This window comes from Melanerpes formicivorus, unplaced genomic scaffold (assembly GCF_026170545.1).
Source record: "Melanerpes formicivorus ecotype bairdi unplaced genomic scaffold, bMelFor1.0.p_v2 SCAF_2, whole genome shotgun sequence".
Lineage (NCBI taxonomy): Eukaryota > Metazoa > Chordata > Aves > Piciformes > Picidae > Melanerpes > Melanerpes formicivorus.
The window spans coordinates 17,364,730-17,391,046 of NW_027142354.1; the positions used below are offsets into that span (position 1 = coordinate 17,364,730).

General features: G+C 40.3%; 1 protein-coding gene across 3 annotated transcripts; it reads right to left on the reverse strand.

The window, feature by feature from the left end:
* Positions 1-1,221: 1,221 nt before the first annotated feature.
* On the reverse strand, positions 1,222-25,486 carry IYD (iodotyrosine deiodinase). Of its 3 annotated transcripts, none has more exons than XM_068151969.1 (6): positions 25,422-25,486; positions 14,976-15,201; positions 6,004-6,198; positions 4,094-4,253; positions 3,220-3,376; positions 1,222-1,796 (listed from the first exon to the last, which is right to left on the reverse strand). In XM_068151969.1, the coding sequence occupies exons 2-6, from the start codon at positions 15,154-15,156 to the stop codon at positions 1,614-1,616; spliced, it is 876 nt and encodes a 291-aa protein (XP_068008070.1). In that variant the 5' UTR covers positions 15,157-15,201; positions 25,422-25,486; the 3' UTR covers positions 1,222-1,613. The 3 variants fall into 3 exon arrangements, with proteins under 3 accessions (XP_068008070.1, XP_068008079.1, XP_068008063.1); XM_068151978.1 differs by lacking the exon at positions 25,422-25,486 and adding an exon at positions 23,927-23,945; XM_068151962.1 differs by lacking the exon at positions 25,422-25,486 and having other exon boundaries at positions 14,976-15,260.
* Between the last annotated feature and the right edge of the window lie 831 nt (positions 25,487-26,317).

The following is a 26,317-nucleotide window of genomic DNA, read 5'->3' on the forward strand; positions in this document are numbered from 1 at the left end:
CAGGACTTCTCCTGTTTTATTTTACTGTAGACTGAGTCTGAATAAGAAACTATTCCTGACATTGCCATGCCACAGATGATGTGCAACACAATGGGTGGCAGAAGCAATAACAAAACAAAAAGCTGTACCTCTGCAAAATATTATCCCTTCCACTTGCTCAGCTCACAGCAGGTCATATTAAATATGACGAAGTGTGGCAAAGTAGCCTAAGCAATTCCCAAGGAAGGCTAAAGGCAGTCTGGCTGAATTTGGCTGATGTTACACCAGCAAAGAGCAGAAAGTATTTCACAGAAAGTAGCTCCAGGGAAGAAGATCTGTGTTTCAGTGTTTTCATCTTTTGCTGCTCACAAAGCTGACAGGAGCCGCAACTCCACGAGGGGGCTCTGCCAGCACAAGAATCAGCAGCATCAAGTCTTTCAATGAGCAGCTCCCACTGGGGCCTATTCACACCTTGCCTGTAGACAAGACTTTTAGTAAGGAGCATTGCTTTTGTGGGAAGTAGCCTTAACATAAACCTAAATATGTCTAACTTGGTGTGATATGAAAGCACCTCTTGCAGGGACAGTGAGTACAAATTACAACACAGGAGGTTTCATTTGAATGTAAGGAAAAACTGCTTTGCTTTGAGAGTGACAGAGCACAGGAACAGGCTGTCTGGAGAGGTTGTGGAATCCTTTTCTGGAGACTTTAAAAATTCACTTGGTTTGTTCCTGTGCAACCTGATCTAGGTGAACCTGCATTAGCAAAGGGGTTGGACTACGCGATCTCTACAGGTCCCTTCCAACCCTTACCATTCTGTGATTCACATGTCAGGGTGTCCAAAGTAGTTTAAATTTCAGGGTGTTAAACTGGCATAGTTGTAGGTACAAACAGGATAGCCAGAAGAGTATCTCCCTCTGGGCTGCTTCCAGTGGAAGCAGCAAATACAGAGGGCATGATTGGTAGCTGCCATATGACCTTACTGTGCCTGGTACATGTATAAATAAATGGCAACAAGGAAATTATTTGGATGCCTTGTTCCTATTAGATGTCCCTTAGCTGAAGACCCTTGTACCAGCAATAGTTTAAGAATACCTGGTATGCACAAGATTTCTGAGATCAATGAAGTAGGAAAAATGCTACTGTGTTTGACAAAAAGAGCTTCATCCTATGCAGAACTAGGCACAGTGAAGTGGAAGGGGCATTTAAATAGCACTCATTGAATGAGATAAGACAGATGAGTTTGACCTTTTTATATCTTTTAATACAACCTCCATTAAAATTGTGAGGGGAAAATAGCTGTGTGATGGTAACTGCAAAAGAGTAAGGAGAATATACATTCCAGTTAAAGATTTGTCCCTACAATGCATAAAAAAATGATCAAGTGATGAAGGTCATTTAAATGCCATTCTACATGTCCCCTGGAACAACTGCCTGGGTTTACTGGTAATAGCACCTGTCAAAGGCACAGTGCTTGGCTATTTACTGCAATTAGTAGATTACTAGCACTAAAAGAAATTTAGATGTAAACAGAGCAGCCGTGATGTAGGAGGAGGATACACAGGAAAAGCAGTGATGACATCATCAGGCTGCTGCTTACTAGCTAGCAGTGTTTCTTCTTTGTGGCACTGGTCTCACATGACCACCATGATGTCTTCCAGTGGCTTTCTGGTCAGAGCAGGCACAGTAGCATCTTTCTTGGGATATCCAACAGGGAGTAGCAAGAGTAGCTTCTCATTTGCTGGGCGCTTTAGCAGTGTGCGGAGTTGGGGGCCACAGTTGAGGGGTGTGGAGGTCACTGTGTACAGACCTGCATTCTACAGCAAGACAGACAGCAACAGAGTGATACAGAGGTCTGTGCTCTGTGTTTGTATCCATTGTTCCCACCAAACCTGTATGCATTCTCCTACTTATTAGCCTGGAAATGCTGCTTTGTTAGGCTGCTGCAGGCTTTAAAACACCTGATTTACTAATAGCCTCAGCAGGACCACAGAAGATGTTTGCTTTGCTTACAGACTTCAACCCAGCAATGGCACATTCTGCCTGGCATACCTATGTATTGGCGTACAGCAGAAACCTGCCTGCAATGCCCAGCGTGATGGGGGACCCATGAAGTTGAGAGGCGGTTGTGAGGAAATCACTGGAATATTATCCCATTGGGTTCATCTAGCTCATATAGAGAAATGTTTTAGTTGCCTCCATATAGCTGGCAGAAAGCTGCCTTACAGCTTTGTAAGCATTTATTCCTGCTCAAAAGTTGTACCTTACAGGGACAGGGATGGAGGCTCTGCCTCAGAAATTGTCACAGGGGTCTGTTGTCATCTCTCACAGTGGCCAATATTCTGGTTTACATCAAATCCCCAAAATAAGTCTATGTATCACTGCTCCTCTCATATGAAATCTCACAAAAAATTGCTAAATAATCTGGCAAATGCTCAAGAGCTGACAATATCCAAGATATAACCACAGAGCTCAGGTGCTTCCTGAGAATTGCACATGTGAATTTCAGTCTCTCTCTCTATGTGATGCAAGAATTTGGTGGGGTGTGAGATATAAAAATTCAGCCAGTGAGAGGTGTTCAGGCAACAGGCCTCTCATGTTAAAGAAGTCTCTATGAAGAGGAAAAGTGCTAATAGTGGTGGTGCTGAATGTTATTAGCCCTTCAGTGTTGTCAATTTATTACTAAGACCTGGGAAAGAAACAGTACTAAGGAGACTAACTGTTGGTAAGGAGCCTCAGAAATGCTACTTGATGGTGGGCTGGCTCAGGTAAAAGTGAGCCTTGTCACTAAAGTGCTAGTGCTGATTCTGCCCCATTCTCTTTGCTCTATGCTCCATGGTGGGAAAATACAAAGCACACTGCAGTTGCAGAGCAGAAACACCCCAGCAAGTGCTTCTACACTGCTCTCTTTTCACATCTGCTAAGGAACAGCAATGCAAGAAGGGAAGTGTCACTCAAACAAGAATGGAGGAGGAATGTCAGGTCTTGTCAGGAAATTGGCCTTACATAAGAGGTGGCACCTTGCTGTTATCCTGATGACAGACTATGCTAACTATTGGAATAGTTTCACTGTTTAAACACCTGTGTGAGTACATCAGAACTGAGCACTGAGAAACCACTGAGAAAATCCAAGTGGCTGGTTTCAAACATGCTGAACTTTAGAAGTTTGGGGGAGAATAGTCTTGGTATATCATCCAAACGGATATATTGGCACTCAGTATGTTAGTTCAGTCAACATACCTGCAGTGCAGCAAGCAGAATACCACAGGCAATAGAAACACTGATTTCATTGTAGTAGTGGGTCTTCTTTTTGCCATTCGGATGCCGCCCATATACCTGCTTGAAAATGAGGATCAGATACGGAGCAGTGTCCAAGTACTCTTTGATCCAATTTGTTCTGCAAAAGAATAATGCTCAAGATGTTTATTTTGCAAACTTTTTGCTTTCCAATAAATCACATTCACTGTCTGCACAGGGGCACTGAAGGTACGGGACAATTACAGCAGTAGTCTAAAGCTTGGAACACTTACTACAAAGGATTAAGTATTATCAGCTTAAATAGAAACATTTCTTTTAAAAAATCACAAACAAACAAAAACACACACCAAAAAACCCAAAACAAACACCACCACCCTACCCCCCAAAAAAAAACCCAGCCAAACTATCACCGCCACCAAAACAAATCCCCAAAATCTGAACTTGAACAGAGTTCTCAATTTTAATAGATTCAGCTGAGGAGTTGATGCACTTCACTTTGAAGAGAGGAATTGCATAAAAATAGGAGGCAGTTCTTGGCCTCTTATCTATGGGTTGGCCTCATGAGCACTTGCCTTTGAGCAAGCTCCATCTGTTACCCCAGTGACAACTTTATTTTTGTGATTGCAGGGAAAACTGCTGGCAGAAGAGTTCAAAATTTCTTGGTCTAAAGTGTAAACCCAAGTATATTCTCGCAGCAAAAAAGTCATTCGATTTCTGCATATTTCAGCCCTATCATAATTCATTTGGTTCCCAAAAGAAAACAACAAAACAGCATGACTACAACTTCCCAGTATAGCCTTTCTTCCATTAAAACACAGCTCCCTTCCAACCCCTTAGCTAACTGACATATTCATACCTCAGTCTTTTCAGGTCATTAACCCATCTGTCTCCCATCCGTTTTTTGTAGTTGATTTCTTCTTCTTCTTCTACAATCTCACGAATCTTGTGCTTTAGATATGAATCTTGCACTACCACAAAGGTCCAGGGCTCAGTGTGAGCTCCACTGGGTGAAGTACCTTAATATAAAAACAGGGAAAGATTAAAACCTAGGAAGGACAGTGAGCAGTATCAGCTCTTCTTTGCAGGCTTTCAGGCTGACCAACAGAGCAATGAGAATGGATAAGATGGGAATAGAAGAACTGAGATAAATTCTGCTGGACAATCCTGTGGTTTTCTTTCTCAAAGGACGTGAAGTCCTATTCAATGACAGAAGTTAGTCCTTTCATACAGCCATCTTACAGGAAATGGCAAAGCTAATGGATTGCAGGGAATCAAGGCTAAGTGATCAGCCATAGGAACCTGTTGCTAAGAGGAGGAACTGCATGATGCAGACATCTGCCATATCTGAGTTTGTTGTCCCTAAACCAGCTGGTGTGTGTAGGTGTGTGCATATTAAATCTGCACTTGCTCATTCAGTCCTGGTCATTACACACCAATGCCACTGGAGAATATTTTAACTGCCTAGAGGTTGAAAGCCAGAAGCTGAAGAACAGTTATCTGTGCAGATTCACAGATAAATAGGCTAAGGAGACTGTTAAGATCTCACACATTTTAAAGGTATTCTAAGTTCTTACACACACACAATGTTTGCATACATAAGCACTGATTTTAGTTTGGGAAACACTGAATAAGAAACTTGACCTATATTTTGTATGAAAATGTGTTTCTAGCATGAACCTTGACTCTCCTTGGGTCTGGGTAAGAATTGATGACATTCATGCTTTGCTTTGTTTGCTATTTCTCCACACAGCCCAAAGCTTTCAGGGTAGCTAAGTACTTCATTTGCACTCCAGGCTTGTTCTCTTTGCTGCATTTGCCAAAACATGCTTAGTGTTTTAATGACTCACAGCTAATTAGAGGAAGATGAAGACTTGGTACACTGCTGTAAAAAAGCTGCTTACATTTTTTTAAAAGGGAAAATAATGCACCTCAAATGCTAAGAATCTTTGTTTTATTCACCTGCAAAAGGCTCCTGGACTTTAATGCAGCTTGGGAATTTTTTCTATACTATCAGCAGCTGTTTCATAGAATAAGAGAAATAATGAGGGTTAAAACTCTTCCTGGCTGAAGTTAATGTTATTAAAGCAGAGAAGAGATTAGGCCAGGACAGGAAAGTCACATATTCTCAAAAAATTCTGACAAATAACCTCTATCAAGGTCCTCAGCATAACACTCCAGTCACATGCAGTAGACATCCCTGGTATGGATGTTGAAGGGACCAGAAAAGATTTTTTTTGTTCTAGACTGAATTTTTTTCCCAATAATAAACTCCAGCCACTTAAGTCAGTCAAAACATTCTGCATGGCTGAGACAATTTCATCATTTTGTTTGGGGTAAATATCTTCATAATGCATGAAATTTTAAAGCACATGAAATACACATTTAGTATTTTTGAGAGGAAACGTATTTCTGTTTAAAAGATGTTGCACTAAACTGTAAATAAATTTCATTTGAAATAACATCTTTTAAGGCTTGAAAATGAAATGTTTTGGTATGTGCTGATGAAATGCTCTTATTCCCTTTTGGGTGCACTGCAAATACAAAGGAACTGAGAAAACTCCAGTCTAGTTCCCAACATAAAGATGCTCAAAGCTGAGTAATTTGCAATCAGTCGATGAGTACTCATTCACTATGGCTACAGGTGAACCTAGGAAAACCAACACCAAACGCAAATTCTGTTAGCTTTTCCACATCATTTCTACGCAGTTGAACAGTAACGCTGATCCTTTCTCCTTTTTTCAGACCTTGAACCATTCAGTATCATACCTGCTGTTCTGATGACATTATCAATAACCTCTCTGGGGACCAGCTCATCACTAAGAAACCTGACAGACCGCCTCTTGTTAAGAAGTTCATAAAACTTCTGTGACCTTTTAATCATTTCAGCCTCAGAGTAACGTTCTGCAGAGAAGGGGACATGGGCAACATTTTCATCAAGTCCTTGCCAATCTTCATCAACCTCTGTAAGAAAATAAAAAGTGGTTAGAGTATTATTTTTTTTTTTCTGGAGAAAGCTGTTTATATCTTTGGCATTCACTACTGTAGTGCACTTTGTCCCTCCTGCTTTGGTATACATTGCAGTTCCACACCACTGGAAAGGCAAAGTCTGAGGCTGCAGCTGACACAACTCATTGATCACTAGCTCCAGCTAGTGAATAAACAACTTGTTTAAATACCAAGAGGCTGGAGGGTCCTGGCTGGCTGTAGCAAGTGTGATCCACAAAAAAGTCATGTCCTTCTCTGCTTCAGTCTGCAAGCCTGCCTTAACAAAAAAAATGGGTTACAAGTTGAAACAGCAGTGGCAAGGTGGACAAGGTTTTAGCCCACTTTTCTCAGTCAGTAAACATGAACATGTGTGTTCCTGCCTGAGTGCACTACTACTACTAATTTTTAAAAAGATAAATTATTGAGGTTAAGGAGAGGGCTTAACTACCACTATGTGTAAAATTGCCTCTGAAGAGCTGAATGTTAGCTCCTTCCATATTCATGTTTCACAGCAGAAGCACTACAAGATTGGGCTCTGCACACACGTGACTTTGTGGTTAAGTTCCTGATTTCATGATACTTTCAGCATAAGAGGAAATGGATGACAGGCATCTATGCTTAGGATAACAACATATCAAATGCAGGATATTGCCTTTCTTGTCTTTAATTTAGGAACTCAAAATGGTTCCTCATTTCTCTTTGGCATTTTTTTATACCACAAAATACCTCTTCTGCATTCCTAGAATCAGCAGGAATAGCACTTTGTGCAAGTATGGTATGGATATTAAAGCCACTGACATTTTGCATTTTGAGTAGTCAATAGTATTGAGCAATCTGCTGCAGAGGGCTGAGTTAGGAAAAAATTTTTTAATTCCTTTTTCATCACCAATAGGCTATTATTCCAGAATCATAGTAAGCTCTGTCAAAAATTCAAATGGCAACTATTACTGTGTTTTAGTAGTATGTAGTTGCCTTAGAGACCAGGCTGATTTTTTTGTAAATTTTATAAACAGCAGTGAAATATTCACAAGTGTGGCTCAGCATGTGCAAAAGGCTGCAAAATATCCAGTTTCATATGCTGAATCTAAACAGAATTATTCTGGTCCCCAGACAACACAGATTTCATTTTGCATACCAGAAGTCACCCATAAAATTTGTTTTGTTTAGCATTTCATGCCTGTGTTTAGCAACCTCAGCTGCATTCTGCAAGGACCTGGATCCAGGGTAATGAAAAGCAATGAGCCATTGTAAAAATTATTTTTGTGGCCATCTTGCATACTCAAACTGAAAAAGGAAGAAGATGCCTCTTCCTAATGTTCCTTTTGTGGTTTACACTTAGTAAAGTGCATTATTTACTACTCAATAGTAACAAGCTGATAAGGATTTCCCCTTTGCTAGGATACTAGTGATCTCTTCCACAACCCTTTTTTTGCTGTTTCTGCATCCTTCCAATCTCTTCCACACTACTCATCGTAGCATAGGATGTCACTCTCAAGGACCACTTTGTAAAAGAGAAGCTGAGACGATGGCTGACAGAGGGAAAGTGATGACCCAAAAACATACAAAAAGTGCCTATTGATATAGACAGGACAGAAAATCACAGAAGCTTTGAGCACGTAATATCTTCCAGAGAAGGACCACGAGGATGATGAGAGGGCTGGAGCACCTCTCCTTGTGAGGGCAGACTGAGGGAGTTGGGGCTATTCAGTGTGGAAAAGAGAAGGGTCCGAGGAGACCTTATTGTGGCCTTCCAGTATAAGAAAGCTGGTGAGGGACTTTTTAGGGTGTCAGGTAGTGATAGGACTAGGGGGAATGGAGCAAAACTAGAAGTGGGCAAATTCATATTGGATATTAGGAAGCAGTTCTTCAGCATGAGGGTGGTGAGACACTGGAACAGGTTGCCCAGGGAGGTAGTAGAAGTCCCATCCCTGGAGGATTTTAAGGCCAGGCTGGATGTGGCTCTGGGCAACCTCATCTAGTGTGTCCCTACCCATGGCAGGGGGGTTGGAACTGCATAATCTCTGAGGTCCCTTCCAACCCTGACAATTCTGTGATTCTGTGACTTACAGGCCTGGCAGCTGGGTAACCTCCTGAAACTGTCTTGATTGGCCCACCAAACTTAATTATCCCTCTCCAAATCCAACTTTTGCATAGAACTACTGAAACTACAAGAAAGATATTTGGTGCTGAGCTGATATTTAGCCATTACATTGAACAATGCACATCTTCATTTAATCCACAGGCACTCATGTAAGAGGAGGTTCTAAATATTTAAATATTTTTCTCATGATAACAAAAAAACTTCCTGAAATAAGCTGAAGCTCTTCAGTGTTTATCAGGTGGCAGAATTTGACCAGAAAACTCAACTGAAAGTAGGCATTGTCTTGGTGAAAATTTCAGGTCAATCTGTGGCATTTGTGCTTATGTCAGTGTGCTGTAGTGATCATCCTTGTTCATTTCACAAGTTTACAATGTTGAGTGCCCTGGGAAATAGAAACATACTATTTCTAGCCTAGAAAACAAGTCAAATAAAAGTCCAGAACCCAAGGGTTTTTATGGGTTCTCACTATTTACATTCTTATGATGAGGTTTTTAATCAAAGCTCAGAAAGTAGCAAATGGCATACACCCGATGTACCATACTTTTAATTCAGCTGCTGATGGAGACTGGACAGTCTAACTCTGGCTCCAAATAAAATGCAAGGCCAACTTGTGTCATCATTTTTTTCTGCACATGTTACTGCAAACCTATTAACAATCATTTTTACAAAATACACTCTTGAAGTGGTTGGCCTTCTGGTTATCATCTTAGAGAGCAGCTAAGGAACATTTGCCACTGCTCTGGTTGGTCTTGTTTATCCCCTAGTTGGATGTGATGACATGAGTATTGCTGTTTGGACCGTGACCCTGCAAATCCTTCAGTTTAAAGCCCACCTCACCAAGGTGACAAACCTACTACTAAAGATCCCCTTGTCTTTTCTAGACAGATGTATTCCACGCCTCCCTAATAGCTTATAGTCATCAAAGAATGCCTTGTTGTCATAAAAGCTAAACCCATTGTGACAGCACTGGTCATGTAGCCAGAAGTTTATTTGCATTATAAGTCAATTTCTGTCCGCCCCCTTGAGGCAAAGATAACTTGGGCACCACTATATTTTGCTTGCATGCCCAAGGCTTTGTAATCTTCCTTGATTCTGCTTAGGTTAGGAAGGTAATTTCAGATAACTTCATTGTTATGCATAGGTTTCCAGGTATAGACTGAAGAGGAAATACTTTAATACTAGAAACCAGGCTTCACGGCTGAAGTGTCCAATACCTTTATCAAATAACTGCTCTTGGTACAGTGAATCTTCTAGTTTTAGTTTCAGTAAGAAGAGAGGATTTAGAAAAAAAAAAAAAAAAAAAAAAAAGAGAGAGAGAGAGAAATAAAAAACAAAGAAAAGAAAGGAAAAAAGGTACCACTAAACTGAGATTAGAGATTATCAATTTTTTCAATTCAATTGAATATGAATTGTTCATTCAATTCAAGTGAAAAGTAAGGAAAAGCATGTATGTAACTGTGGCTTACAATGTTTAAGAGGTCAAACTTGGCAAAAATAAGGGATTAAGAAAAATTATGTTGGAGAACTCAGACTGAAGAATTCAGGGATCAGGACACAAAGTTTCTTTAAGTCAGAGGTATAAAAATAATATTAGATGTAACTGGTTGAATAAACATCCCCATTAAATGATCTATAGGCAGCTAGGAATGGAAGAAAGGGATTAGCTAGCGCAGAAACCTAGACCTTGTAAAGACAGGAAGTATAAAACCCCAAGATCAAACTGAGTTAAATTTTGAGAGGTTTGCTTACTTGTTTGGTGGTGGGATTTTTTTCCCCATGTAAGTAGAAAAGAAGAAAAGAAGTGAAACTGTTGCTGTGCGATCAAGATAGTTCAACTTAACAACATGGCGGGGGGGGGGGGGAAGTATTTTCAATTATTTTGAACATGGGACAAAGGTGAAGTTACTAGTGAGAAAGAAAGTGTAGGATCACCATACCTAACCTTAGATTTTGTAAGCAAAACTTAAAAACTTTAATACACTCAAAATAGGAACACTGGATAAGGCAGAAGAACCCAGAAGTGAGTGAACTAACACACAAAACCAAACTCTCCTGACAACTTACAATATTTTTTTCAAACGAATTAATCTATTATTTACTCTTTTCCACCATGCGTCAACCATTCAATCATAGCAGTTAACATTATCCATATGCTAAGCTAAAATCATTAGCAGCACCATCTGCTTAGTGTATGCTCTCTATATCTTTAATTGATGTGTTTAGACATATTACTCTTTCTTTGGTCACATTATACAATACTACAAATGCCTTGTTTACACCTCTGTGCATCCCATCACCTGATGGATAAATAGTTTTGGCTCAGACAACCCAAGTGAAATCTCATTTTAAAAGTAATATTTCTCTAACTCTAACAGAAATTCTTCTCTTGATACATTTTAGGACAAAGTTTGTGTTCTTCCCAGCAGTTCATACGGAAGGTGTCCTGGTTTGAGCTGGAACAGGAGCAATTCTGTTCAATGATTTTTCTTTTCAGCCAAGACTCTTCTAAGTAACAAATGTTATGAAGTTAAGGGCATCTTTTTGCAGACAATGGCTGCTTCTGTAAGTGATAACACTTCATGTTTATGGTCAGTAATCTTAAGCAAAAGATGTATTAGGAGACATAGAGCCTGGAAGAAAGAAGCCAGCATCAAAATATTATTAAAATTACCTTGGAATATAGTTACAGAACATTTCTTAAGACCCTCAAAGGAATGGAGTGGCTGTTTTATAAAGAAAAGAATTGCTGGTTTACTTAGTAAAATGAAAGCTGAGAATAATCTGATTGCTGTGTCTAAATCAGAGGAGGATAGATACCAGGACTGTGATAGAACACGGAAAAATAGGTATAGATTAGTATTAAAGAACTTTAATTTAAAGCTGACAGGCAGAGGATTTCTTAACCTGTAATACAAAGTTCTGGAAGAGCTTTCCAGTAAGATTAAAAGAAAGAGGATCAAAAAGGGACAATTTTCATGTTCATTCACCTGTTTGGAGGTGTTTGCAGCAGTTAGAAGGTAAACACTATGATACATCATGTTCAGGTAAGTCTTGTGTTCCTGAATTACACAAAGCATGAACGGTCATTGAATTGGAAAATTAAACTGTTGCTGCCTCATTCATGTCAGTGGTGTTATTGAAAGACTGAAGAGGTCCTCAGTCTTAGGAGAAGAGAAATATATCTATGTGGGAGAGGTCTATTATAAGAATTATCATAAGCAAGGAACAGTGCATTTCCAGAAAAGGTGGAACATTTTGTACAGTTCTTTGTAGTATTTAAGCAGAATACATGACCAAAGTCCCCAAAATTAAACACATAGTAATAAAATGTCTTTGCTATTAGTCTCTGCAACTGTTCCCCAAAGCAACAAGGGCACAAATAAAATTCAACCTCATCCTCCACACACCCACAAACTGGGTCTGCATTTCCCTTACCCATCAATCATATTGATTTGAATGTATGACCAAGAAAGTGGCCATTCTCACAGAATCATAGAATGTTAGGGGTTGGAAGGGACCTCCAGAGACTGAGTCCAAGCCCCCTGCCAAAGCAGGATCACCTAGGGCCAGCTGCACAGGACCACATTCAGGTGGGTTTTGAAAGTCTCCAGAGAAGGAGACTCCACAATCTCTTCGGGCAGCCTGTTCCAGTGGTCTGTCACCCTCACCATACAGAAGTCTCTCCTCGTGTTGAGATGGAACCTCCTGTGTTCTAGCCTGTGCCCATTGTTCCTTGTTCTATCACTGGACACCACCAAAAGGAGACTATCACCTTTATCTTGACTCCCATCCCCCAGATATTTATAGAGATTGATAAGATCTCTTCTCAGCCCTCCCTTCTCAAGACTAGGCAGTCCCAGTTCTCCCAGTCTTTCTTCATAATGCAATGAGCAATAAGCTCCTTGGGCTAAAGACAGAACTTGTATTTGCAACAGTCCAAATCTAATTGCGGAAACCTGAAGCAGTGGAAGATGAAGTACCACCGCTTTTGGATCAGATGTCCACCACTAGAAGAGAGCCCTTGTGACTCATCATTCAAGACAAGACTATCTGATTGCTAATCACACATAGCCTAGTGCAAGACAGGACCAGATACATATACAGACCATTCTTGCCAATCCACAGCAAACAATGGAAAACATTGCAGGACAGATGGATATGCAAACAAATCTGAAGTATTGCCAGGTAAGACATCAAAAAATGGGCAGCACAAATGTTTAACTGCCTGTTCTTCATGCCCTGAGAAACATCCTTCTCTTCAGCTACTGGAAACATAACACAGACAAGCTTGGGAGCACTTTGACTTTATCCTTCTACCTTTCACTGCCAGTAAGTGACTCTACTGAGTCTACCCAAGCAGTTCAGTTAATTACACTGAATGGTTTGCTGCTCAAAGGTACGCCCCTCTCAGGTAAAACATCCCTGCTAGTGCCACTTGAGGAACACTTCATGCGCTGATGTCACTCAAGTAAGTTCAGTGCTTTTCTTTACAGAGCACTTCACCCTATTGGCAAAGCACCATCAATTTGGTTATGACCACATACTGGAAGACTTGATGTTCAGGTGCCCCTTCCTGTCAGGAGGCTCTTCAAAATTCAGCTTCTTTACCTATGTCATTCTAGCTTTAGACAAGGCCTTAAAAATGTTTCATCTCACCTAACTCACAAACCAGCTTGAGACATTTAAGTAGAAATGGGCTTTTCTGATAAAGTAAGATACATCAGTGAAGTGGCAGAATTTATGCAGCAGGTACTTTCTTTACCATGAAAAAAAATCTTTGTTTACATTCATGTTTTCATTTCCATGTTTAATGCTGCCAATGAAAATTTTAACGCTGGCAACAAGCTGAATATGTTTTGATCCTTAGTTACAGCATTATTGGAAGAGTAGATCCTTACCAAAATGGCCATATTCTCTTCTCACTTAGGATGAGCTCTCACCTGCTAAAGAAAAAATTCCCTAAGCATGATGCAATTATTGTATTTTTTTTCTGGAGATAAAAATCATGCCTGTTTTGCAAAGAGGGTTGTTCAAATCACAAACCATTGAGGGAAAGATGATTATTTGAACATGGTTAAAAGCAACATAGCAAGATAATCTAATTTCATTTTGGCTGACGTGGCACATTGAGAGTAGTTTTATTTTTAAAAGAAATAAATTTCCTTTGATCAGCTCCTTAAATGTGTCTGTCCACCTGCCAATATTTTGTTAGCCATTTTAAAATGGCACAGTTTTGAATGTAGCACCTGAGTGAAAGGAAAAGCAGCTGAAGTATAAAAGAATAGTATTTTATATACAGACCTGTGGCAGTGACACTCCTGGCTAAGAGGTAATATAGTTGCTTATTTAGATTCAAATTTTTAAACTGACAGAAAGAGTTCTAGTCAAAGATGTTGCTGATAATTCATAGATTGTAGCTCAAACTACCTACAGGAGTGTTAATCTGCAGCAATTGAACTGAGCTACTAAGCCATTAGTGACAAAGGAAATATGGGATAATTTTATGTAGAACCTATTTTCCTTTGAAGAGTGAAGAATACAACATAAGAACTAATTCTTGTTGTGTATATTTGGGAAATTGTTCACATGGTTTAAAATGTTCCAAGTATTAACTATTTCTGGAAACTGCTAGACAACTCTAATTCAAAATACACTGAACACTGAGAAAATAGAAGAAAATAATGGTTCTTACAAATATGTATACATGCAGAAAAACAATTCAAGTTTCAAGATTCCTAGAAGCAGACTCAAGGGAATGTTTCACTGTGGGACAAAAAATTCCCCACAAAAATCCTTTGAAAACAACTTGAATAAGAAAAAAGGCTGCATTAACTGCAAGTGTAAAAACATCATAGCAATAGAACTCTGAAGGATTTTAATTGATGAAGAAATAAAGGAATATTACAGAGGACAGCCAGGAAGCTAAAAGAAGGAAAGTCACAGACTCTCTTGTCCAATATGTGAATCAGAAATCAATACTGAAACAAAAGAGGCATTCTGTACAAGTTCAAATATGCACCTGAATGAACAGATTAGCATCATCACCACATTTTGTTCTTAACTATTTGATCAACATAGCTCCCAAACAATCCCAGTGTTAACCCAGATAAAGCTTTCATGGACATTTGCAGAAGTCACACAAGGGGGGCTTTTTTAATTACTGTAATAAACCCATCTCCAACTTTTCTGGGGGTGCTGAGACCAAAATCTAACACTGGATGGTAAAGTAGGGTGAGAGGTCTACAAAATCAGCTTGTAGAAACTCTGCTCAGGTCTTTCCTTTGCTCCCTTTAATGAGGTCTGGGAAAGGGCTGGGGGAAATTCAGCAGTATCTCCTTCCTTTCCCTACATTGTCTGTAGAGTCCCTCATAGATCTGTGATCTGCTGTGCAGAGGGACAGACAGGGGTCTTTGAAAATGAATTTTCTTTTTGCACTCTAATCTGTGGTATCTGGAGGAAACAGTGATTTACACCAAGAGCAATATGGTATGAAGAAATCCTCTTCTCACAGAGCTGACAAGCTCAGAGCTTAGCAGCAGCATAGCACAATGCATTGCTATCACTGTGTAGAAGTCCAGAATATCCCATTTACTTAAATCAGCAGACAGAATTCAAACAACAAAAGCGTTCAGATAGATAGATTTATTCTTACCGTCTTCCTCTAACTGGTGGTCAGTGCCATCTTTTAAATCTTCATCCACCCATGGGCGAGATAGAGGCTTGCTTTTAGTCTCATGCTTTTCCTTCTCTCCATCAGTCTTCTTCAGTATTATTCCAATCAAAACACATATAATGGCTATGAAGACTGGAGTTAGGGAAGAAAAGAGTGCCATGACTATTGTCAATGTGTATCCTTCCTTTCAAGTTCAGTAGTTTCTCTGGAAAAGAAGAGGTGAATAGAGCAAAACAGGAGTAAGCAGAAATGGGTGGACCCAAGGTTTAGTCCTTGATCCTATCCTGCTTTTACTTTTCAGCCACCGCCCCCACAATCTTATCTGTGATTTGCTCCCTGGGTTAAGAGGAACCAGGCTTATACTTTTTCTGGAAAGCAACTGAGCAAGTTAGGTATTAGATAATAGGTTAGTCTTTTCCAACCTGGTTGGTTCTATGATTCTAAGCATAGGCCATACACACCACACTAAGGCAAAATATGTCTCCCCACTCATTTTTATTGTTATAATGATCTCAGTAACCTTGCTGGTAGCAATGATTATGAAAAAGTGAAGTGGGAATGTGACTTTAAAAAACTGATGGCATTGCTTCAATGTTTGACTCAGCCATAGTACACATATCCTCAGAATATCAACAACTGAATATCAGCTCACAGCACTACCCTTGGCCATGTAAATGAGTCATTAAAAAAGTTAAGCAAAGCGGCAGCATTTCCTCCACATGAAATATGAATGAGATGATTGACAGAACTCTCTATTCATCCTGGATGTTCTGGGGGAAGAAAAAAGAAGAATTTGGGGATTCAAGGCAAAAAATATTTGAGGCCTGAGTATCTTGCTGTAGTGAATTTTACAACTGGGATTCAGCTATCTTATCAAAGAAAGATTACATAGTAATAGGATTCTGGCCTAATCCAAGAAAGGTCAATGTCTAAATGCTTAACCCATTTTCACCTCAATCAGCTGCTTGGGAACTGAGTCAGCACAGATTCTCTGAATCTGTGTCTTTATCTGGGACTGTTGGGACATACTAGGTAATGAAATGTTAGATGGCAATGAGTGCTGCGAGGTGGGCAGGAGAGGGAGTACAGGGGTACTGAGTGCATTTAGTAACCAGAACCCATTAGCCCTTTTTTAGTGCTGGCTAAGCACCAGCCCTGAGAAGCCTTATCTTGTGATGCAGAGGGCCAGCTCTGAAGTCTTCACATCCATTGCAAATTAATCTGGATAAGTGGGAGCATTTTGTGGCTGTAGCCATTCCAGGAGATGGTGTGTCCCAGGGCCCTGGCATGTCATGCACCACAATTGGCACCTGCTATGGGGGCACTGCAGGTCCTTCTTTGCAGCTGAGAGTTGGCATTGTAGAAAGAATGTCCTGTGCTGGAAGAGCCAGAGAAGCATTAGAGAAGATTGAATGCTATTGCTCAAAATAACTACCTCTGTTTGCAGTGCTGGGAACTTTGTAATCTCTCACTATTCTGGACCAATTTTGTCTTTCTTGGAGGTGATGAGATATTGTGGGATTACTGCCCAGCTTACAGTGGAGCAGGAATGCAGATTAATTTCGTGTGCTTCAGGAGAAAAGTCAAGATGCTTATAAACAAGACATATCTATGCTGTCTCTGGGAATGAAGATCTGTGAAGCTGGCCTCCCAAGCAGCCGAAGGAGAGAGGCTTGGGAATTTTAAATGGCCCTGTTTTGGCTACAGCTAATGAAGCAAGGCTAAAACAATAAAACAGTTGTTGAGGCTACAGCGCTTGAGCAAAGATCTTTGCCTAATTAACTGCAATTCTAATATTAAAATTGACACCCTTCAGCATGATAATGAGCCAAACAGAGCACACACTGTGTTACTCAACTCTCCACCCAAAGTATGCAACATGTCACCTAGGAGGCAGAGACAGCCAGGTTAGGATATAAAAAAACATGAGAGGAATATCTCTTCCAGGAGGAAAAAAGTGTGAATTTTAGTGGAGAGAAGGACAGTCAATGGGCTATGTTTCTTTTCCTCTACCCAAGAGTGGGACACATTCTAAACTGTGCATTCAGTATACAACTTAACTTTCATTAGCATTACTATTGTACATTAATGCTGTTGCAAAGCTTTGCATCTCCAACTTTGTCAGATGTTAGTCAGGATTTATTAACTTGAGTTTGATCACTTGCAGTTAGTGCCTTTGTCATTAGCAATCCCAAACCAGTTGTATCCGTTGCTTCAATAAATTAAACCTGTCTGTTATTCTAACTTTCTGAACCTGTTTCAGTGCAAGTTGTTACTGGGGCACTGGAAAAGAGGCAAACAGTAATTTTGCCAAACAGTTTCACTAAGTCCTGAGCCTCTGAGATAGGCAGACAGCAGGACCTTGTCAATAACATGCCAGACATTAATTTGTCTCTTATAGGGTCAAGAAAGAAAGCACACTAAACAGCAGTCCCTTTGGTATTAAGCAAAATCTGTATTCGGTGTTATACATTCAAGACTGTTAGTGTGCTATTCAACCCAACAAAAAAAAAATCCCACAATACCTTGTTTTATTAAAAACTGATTTAGTTTTAATAACTCCATTCCACAAGCAATCAAAATATAAAGACAGTGATGCACTGAAGAACTGTGGGGAGGAGTGGGTGGAAGCAGTCAATTTTTGTATGACAGATTTTAATCGGGTTTTTATAGCTGAAATCTTTTTCAGTCCAAGCTTTATAGAAATGTAATTATCATGACAAGTTTTACCAAATGCATTTCTTCTGTCCTACAGTAAACCTAAAGCCTAGCAGATGGATGTAATATATATATGCATATAATTATTATTTTTTTTTTAGTTTCAGAAAAGTCAGGAGAAACATTACAAGTAAATCCTAGTCTTAGGAATTAATGAAACTTTTCTGACAGACATGGAAAGGAATGGAATGGAATGGAATGGAATGGAATGGAATGGAATGGAATGGAATGGAATGGAATGGAATGGAATGGAATGGAATGGAATAGACCAGACCAGGTTGGAAGAGACCTTCAAGATCATCGTGTCCAACCCATCATCCAACACCATCTAATCAACTAAACCGTGGCACCAAGCACCCCATCAATTCTCCTCCTAAACACCTCCAGTGATGGCAACTCCACCACCTCCCCAGGCAGCCCATTTCAATGGGCAATCATTCTCTCTATGAAGAACTTCTTCCTAACATCCAGCCTAAACCTCCCTTGGTGCAGCTTGAGACTGTGTCCTCTTGTTCTAGTGCTGGTTGTCTGGGAGAAGAGACCAGCCCCCACCTGTCTACAACCTCCCTTCAGCGATTGAGGACCAAAGTACTCAGGTACTACTGCATGAAATCCATGTAAATACTCTTAAAATATATAAAGTACTGTATTAAAAGGTTTTTGACCAAAAGTTCTTTCTTTAATATTTCCCATTAAATTCTGTGCTGCAGTTGTTCTGTGTTAGCTATGTGACTCTGCTGCTGAGGGTTCTGGGACTGACTGTTTCACCACCCTACTGTAGATGGTGAAAGGTGGTTGAGGCCGCATCCGTGGAGGTGTTTAAGACCAGGCTGGATTAGGCTCTGGACAGCCTGTTCTAGTGTGAGGTGTCCCTGCCCATGGCAGGGGGGTTGGAACTAGATGATACTTGTGGTCCCTTCCAACCCTGACTGATTCTATGATTCTACGGCGTAAATGATAGGAAAGCCTCCAGATGCACAAATTACCAGTGAACATATTATCTGTCTAGGGTGAATGTGAGCTGCATAAATACACAGAAATAGAAGGGAAAGAGACTGTAAATGGCTAGGAAGAACCAAAACCATCAGCCCTCATAGTTTTTTGTACCTATATTTTTTTCTGTCAGTACTTTATGGAAGAACTCTAAAAACTTACTGGATTCTAATCAGGAAACCAATGATGTCTAAATATTTAGAAAGGGATTTGTTAACGTCTATTCAGAGTGGATAAACTACCAAATGCACACTATGGTAATTTAAATACCTAATCTGAGAAGCCTCTGAGACTTGGGAAGATATATGGAAGGGGAGACCATTTCATACAGTCTTTATTAGCCTTCTTGTTTTTCCTGATCATCTAACCTTGGCCATGTATAGACACAGGCTATAGCCCCAGATGGCTAGGACTTCATACGAGAATTCTTACTTCAGTCAAAAGCAGATCTGTGTAAAGGAGAGCAGTAGTAGAAATGGAAGGATGCTAACAGGGAATGTTAAAAGAGCAGAGCAGGATGAAGGAGGTAATTACAGCACAAGTCTGTGAGAGAAAACACAGTTTTGGATGCTGAATATAGTTATCATTGCTGTTCTCCCTTGCTGAACATGATCAGTTACACACCTACAGGGAACACATATCCTATTCCTGCTACTAGTAGGTGAATAAGCCACTGTCAGGACCCTCAAGTGATACACCATTATGTGGTGGTAAATGTGTCCACACAGAAAACTTGCCATGTTTATAGTTAAAAGCAGGAAAAGTTGCCATTGGGAATTGTCTAAAAATGCAATAAAATATTACATTGACACCAGAGGAAAGTGAATTTCAGATCTGAAATAGTGTTTACTGGAAAAACAAAACAAAACAAACAAAAGCAATTCCAGTGCCACCCATAATCAGTTCTTGAACCAATATGTCTACCATAGGCAAGACAGAAGCACATATGAACTGTTTAATTCAATTTCCTAATCGACCTATAGAGAAAAAATGTCTGGGATCAGTTGAAACCTACACATCATCAGGTACTGGAATTACTAAAAACATAATTAGCCTGATAAGTGCCTTTATCTCGTGATACATACTCTTCTGCCTGCATCAGAGACCAGCACACAGTGCTTCTGAGCAAGGTGACCCTCGATTTTCTGCTGTCTCTTGCCTCTCCTGCACTCCACACATGCAACCACCTCCCTGAAGATATCAGAGGTCTTGCTAGTATTAGATGTGATTATCTTTTTCATTAACTTATCTCAGATTGCCACAAATGTTATTACTGGTTATGAACTAGCCTTTTGAAATCTAACAGTGCAGTGAGTAATACAATTACACCCCATAAAAATGAAAGCATGAGACAACAATGCAAAATGCAATAGAGCAAGACCTTCTAGTTCTCCTCAGTATACCACCCTTCAGTTGCAAACTCCTTCTGTTTACGTATTACAGGGCAGAAGGAATAACCTGGCAGCAGACAACACAATTTGTTAATATATTTTTTAATAGAATATTCCACTTATTAGGATCTGTGGTATCAGATAAAGCATTACTCATGCTTAGCAGGACAATAGTGGTCCTATAAATATTTCTGATTTCAGAAAATAAGTTAAATTTTAACCCAGAGACTAATTTACCCCAGATTTGTATTAGAAGGAACAATTTGCCGTACCAATGTTACTACCAGGTTTACCCATGGCAGACGTCTGGTAGTTGATTAGATGATGTTGGGTGATAGGTTGGACTTGATAATCTTGACGGTCTCTTCCAACCTGGTCAATTCTATTCTATTCTAGTCTATTCATCAACAGTTCTACTCATTGAAGTAATGCTGCATGGGTGAGTTTCCAGGAAATTGCTAAAACTTTTAGCCTCAATACAGAGATTCTGAATACATCACTGGACTTCCATGAAAAAAACAAAGCAGCACTCCACAGATAGCACAGACCTTGAAAGTTATTTGCTCCAACTATGGGGGGATACATAAATACATAAAGACAGAATATTATTTTTCCATAACCACTTTTAGGCATCAACTTCTAGCAGGCTATATTGAAATCCAGTTTATTCTGTGAGCTACCTTTGATGCAAGCCCATGAGGAAACATAAGAAAAAAGATAAAAGACCACTTCTGAATGGCCACTGGGGTAGGTAGGAGAGCTCAGCCTAAGAAAGATTGTTGTAACTTCTTCAGAATAGTGATGTTTAGGGATGAGGAAGGAGGAGTAGCAATGACCTCCTCCCAGTAGCCAGCAAGTTGAGAGCAGGCTCTTCCAGATAAAATATCACAGCAAATTGACTCTCTGCATACCAGACCAAAGAGGGAAATCCAGAGACAGGAATTAAAAAGGCAGATTCTGTATGTCCATACTGCCTGAGGTGTGGGGCCAAAGCATGTGTACAGGCAGACCTGAAACAGCTGCATTATCAGAGACACATAGCTGTGACAATGCCAAAGACAAGAGGTACCAACTTAACCACAACCCTAGGCAAGTACTCAGGCAGCTCCTCATGCTGAAACCCCTGCAGCTGCAGCTCTCCAGCCTTCATCCTCAGACAGAGAGAGCACAGATGTGCTCTGCCAGGGCAGACATCATCTCAGACCTCTCTACCCAGCAGTTCATGGTTTGGGAGAATGAGTTTTTATAGTGAATTTATACCTGAGTCTCATATGATTAGACTTTTCAAACCATATGAGAAGTCAAGAACAGCAGTAGAGAAATGATGACTGCATATCCTGTGTAGCTGATGTAGGGAACATAGCTATTGTTTTTATGATGCAAAGAAGACATACAGGGGGGATAAAAAATAAAAAAAAATTAAACCCACCTACTTTTCAGAGGTAATTTTTAAATTCCAGATGTTAATATATAATTTTTCTGTGTGCTTACACAGAGGGAAATTGTTTGTTTCATTCCATAGTGTTATGACAGGACAGCTGAATGGCAGCATGTAGCACTTAAAATCAGCATTTCAAAGCCTCAGCTATTCCTGGAATAGCTATTCCTATTACTTCTCTTCTTATTTGCACCAAATCAAAACACGTCTAGTTTATTTGAAGAGTCTCTTAGCTGATTAAATCTGAGCCTCTAAAAAACTTCATCTAGGAAAACAGTTTCTAGCTATGAACATGAAGGAAGCTTTGAATTCCTATGTAATCATAAATAGCACTGTTCAAAGGATTTGGGCTTTTTTGTTGGTGGTGGTTGTTTTGTTTTTTTACTTTCTTCTTTACATGCTTTGAATGAGTTTCATCTTCCAGTCTTCTGAGGAAAGGCTGAAGCCTTGTCCTTACCACCGAGGGCATACACAGCCTCTTCTCTTCCAGGGCCTGCTCATCCCTAGTTCTAATTCCCCCTCCAACTTCTCTCCTTCATAGGGGCTACCTTGCTCTCTACAGTGTTGCTTGGGCAATGAATTAGCCACACAGACTCCTTGCCCAGTCTATAAGCAGGAATTTTCCTTTCTTTGCTTCCCTGAGGAGCCTTTGCAACCCCCTGAAAATGCCTCAATGTAAAAACCCTTCCTCCATTCTGATCAGCAGCATCAGTGGCCAAGAATTACCTGTCACCATGATTCTGGTTTGGCTGCATCAAGGATGAAGCTGTTCCAGCATTTCCCTCTCCCTTGCTCCAATGTTTGCTGCTCAACAAGGGAAGATGGAAAATGAAGATGACCATGTCCATGCAAATACCAAGTGCAGATCAAGCACATTTGCTGACTCAGCTCTCAGGCAAACTACAAAGGCATCAGACACTGTCAAAGACAGTGTCAGAGTGTCTGATAATGTGAAATATATTGGTATCTGGGCATGCTGGCATAGCTGGGTGGTTGCATCAGCATGTTCCACATAGACCCTGAGACTAGGAAGTCACATAACAAGGGACCCAGGTTTACAGATATCCTTCTCTGTTAAGCCACCTTTTTAAAGAACAATCCTGAGAACATCAAGAATTTAAAGGACCTCCACATAGAACCTGGCAAAGTTATTTTCAACCTTTTCCCTAAGGTCAGAAAAGAAAACATTTTTCCCCCACATCACTGACCTAAGACATCAGAAGGTGCAGATCTCTTGCCCAACTCTACTGTTACTTTCACTCCATATATAAATATTTATCTCATAACTTGTCACATCAGCTAATGAGCAAACTGCTCCTCTTGGGTTGCAGTCCATCACCTGACAACTTGCCAAGGAGTGATTAACATAGACCATCTTCCAACACAAAGAAAAAAGCTGCAGGTTTCCCTGGCTGGTCTGTGAAAGGGCAGCATTTCCCACAATGACACTTAGCTCAATGCCCCAGCACTGTTCAAACAATTCACTTCACTCAGCTAACACTTCCTCACGGACTGTTGCACTCTGAAATGAAACTGCATATTAGTTGACTGTTAGAAAAATGCATGTGGCACAATTAAACTCTTTGAGGTTTGCCACTCCAACAGCCAGTGGACTTTACATATGGGTTCTCCAGTGGGGTTAAATCTGATTTAAGTATAAATAGTTTGGAAATGGCCTTGCCTGATTTTTTTCCTCAGGATCTTTGTGATCTAATAATTTGAAGAGCTCAGATTAATTACATAGGCAAAATCCACTCTGCATCCCACTGTGAAACTCTTCCCTTCCTCGTCTCATTAAAACAATACAAAAGCTGAGTCCATGACAGCCATTTGAATAGACCTACTTTCTGACTGAAAAAAACAAAACCAAAACATTACAATTATCTCATTTCTTCTGAAATGGGAACATGGTTCTTGACATCAGAGGAAAAGAGGAAAAGACAAAGGCAAATAATAATTGGTATTACGTGAAAGAGCTGGAGGATCTCATGTTGTCATACCACAAATATATTATGTCTGTAGCCATTGGTATGAGGAAGAGGAGGCTCAGAATCCACAGAGGTTGTTTTACTTACATTTTTTTAATTTATGAATGCATAGGTCTAAAAAATATGTACACCATGACTGAGTAAACTCAGAGATCCAGGCACTCTGCCAGCATCCTTACCTTCACCTTGCAGTGCAGCCAATACAGTGACAGAACAGGCTGCTGCCCTCTGTGATGTTCCCAGATTAAATTCTAGCAACAACAGAATCTCTGTTTACTGCAGTGTAATGAGTTAAGTTCAGTTTGGGACAGCACTGAATGTATAGCTGATGCTCTTTTACAAATTGCCAAGGTGCTGCCCCAAGACCAAGTGTCTTCCCACAGGCTATCAATCATATCTTACCTTGCAACCAGGGCACTGCAGTCCATTACAGTTAATCAATGCTGGAGCATCTCCTGTGTCCAATAAGGTAAGTAAGCTCATTTTTCAACATTGACTGTGACCATTTGCTTTTCAGCATGATTTCACTCCAAAATTAAAAAATAATTAGGATCTATAGACTACTTTCTCTGTGCTATGGATTTCCCCCTGCCCGTGCTAACTATGAGGTAGGTAGTCTGTCATCATGTCACATGCTGTGCCACCAGGTACACACAGAAAAAGGATCCTGCTTTAGCTGTTTGCTACTGGATTTTTGTACCTTAAGAACCCAGTTACTTATTTTAGTCAGGTTCTTCTCAGTACATGAAAAAGTATCAGAGCTTTATCTGCAAAACCAGGCAGGGCTCCTGTCCTAGCCCTGTTAATTGAGCTGACCCCTGAGTAGCTCTGCCTCACATTCAGTGTCAAATGCCTTTGAAGCTGTGCTGACAGCAAAAATAGAGCTGGTATGTGACCAGCACTTGGTTATTTCCTCTCCTCATCCAATGTCTTATTATGCAAGGCTCTGAGGGATGTAGCTCTGCAACTAACAATCTGTGAAAGCATATTTCCCCAGCGGTTCCTTTGAAGCAGCACGAAAGTGTCAGTTGAGGACAGAAGCTGGCATTATGCTACTGGCATGACTGAATCACAAAAGGAGCTCTGTTGTTAACCATTTAACAGTCTAAACATATTGTACAGTACTGGCCTGTCTGGTTTCTGCTGAGGAATTAGTCCTGTAAGGGAAGGTCTAGGGAACTAACTGTCCAGCAAAACTGTGTGATAAGCCTCTGAACAGACTCCAGATACAAGTAATGGTCCAGCTGTTCCAGCATCCTGGCAAGAGCAGCACAAAATGCTTCAGATGATGCTAAATCCTCATCTCCTTCAAACCCAGGTCCTTTCATGACAGCAAACTGCAGGTAACTGTGACCACCTCTGAAAATGTCAGTCTTCCTTCCTTTCAGACAGCAAGGGCTTGAGTTATTATGACCTTTTCACTGATGAGCTGCTTCTGCTAGTAGGTAACATAAGGAAAGGTTTATTTTCCATACTGTTCATTACATTTGTATCAAACTCTCCTGAGAACATGGTGACAACATGCTGACACAAGCTGACAACAGCAGTACATAGCCCAGGGGGAGGCAGCAAGTTCAGGCCTCCCAGAGATAAGTTTCTCTTCCACAATGACATCTTCTGTGAACTGCTTGGCAGCAAGCAGTTCCAGTAATTTACTGTCTGCCTGCTCGTCTTCTCCATTCTCCCATGTTATCCTGCTTCTCCATATTCCTTTTGTTTCAATCCCCCCATCTCTTCTCCTTTTCCTTTTCTGCCATCCCACTCCATAACATATTCTCTTTTTCAGCCTCTGTCATATTCTCTTTAACAGCACAAACGTTGCCTTCCCTTCCACTTAGGGCATAAGAGTCATTGAAATCCTAACCTGAGCTGCCTGGGTACTAGCAGAGGAGCTCACCTTCAGCAGTCACCACTCACACCATGGGTGCCTTCCAGCAAGCACTGCAGATTCCTTAGCACTGCACTGTCGGGCAGAAGACCTCCTCCAAGCAAAAGAAGGAAGAGAGCATTAGTTAAATGCCTCTTCTGTGATCAGTTACCCATTAAACCTATTCCACAACTCGACAGGGCAAACTAACAGTGACATCCAGGATGAGGTCAAGCCTACTTAAGGCAAATTCGCTTGTCACTGTTGATGTGGGGACCTCTGTTGGTTTCAGAAGGAATTATTCTAACACTGTCCCAGTAATGATTGTGTTTCTGGGAGACAGAAACACAGGCAGTATCTCTGATCATCCCCTAACAGAAGACATGAGGAAATTCAGGGTCTGTAAATGTTCAGAGAATGTTTTTAGGATATACAATTCTCTAACATAAGTGGAACATTCTCATTGGCAATTTAAATGTAATCTGTAAGTTATAATAGAGACATCTTCATTTACAGTTACATGCACAGTAGCACATACAGTTATAAAGCCTGTCATGCAAAGCCCTGAACAGTCTGGATGGACACTTTAATAACCAAAAAAACTCTCTACAGAAACCCATACACTGTCACTGAAATGTGACAGAAGTATAGGACATTTTGTGGACATTTTACATTCTTCTACTCACAAAGTTTAAGAGGCAAATTAACTTGCCTTACTTTTGTGAGCAGTGTCACCTTCTCTAGAGGCAGTTAGCAGCACAAAGCAAATAAGGTTGGGATCTCTGTGTACACCGTGCTTCTCAGAATACACATTTCAGACATAATTGCCCTCTTGGATAAGTTAAGAGCCTCTGTCCCCTTCTAAATATGGCATAGTATAAACATTGCTCTGTCTCTCACTAATAAGTATGGCTCAGTAACTGAAA

Excerpts from the sequence above, each read along its gene's own strand:
- IYD (XM_068151969.1), bottom strand. The coding sequence starts at position 15,156 with ATGGCACTCTTTTCTTCCCTAACTCCAGTCTTCATAGCCATTATATGT. Across the intron at positions 6,199-14,975 it reads CCACCAGTTAGAGGAAGACG|AGGTTGATGAAGATTGGCAA; the intron begins GTAAGAATAAAT and ends ATTTTCTTACAG. Across the intron at positions 4,254-6,003 it reads TAATGTCATCAGAACAGCAG|GTACTTCACCCAGTGGAGCT; the intron begins GTATGATACTGA and ends TTTTATATTAAG.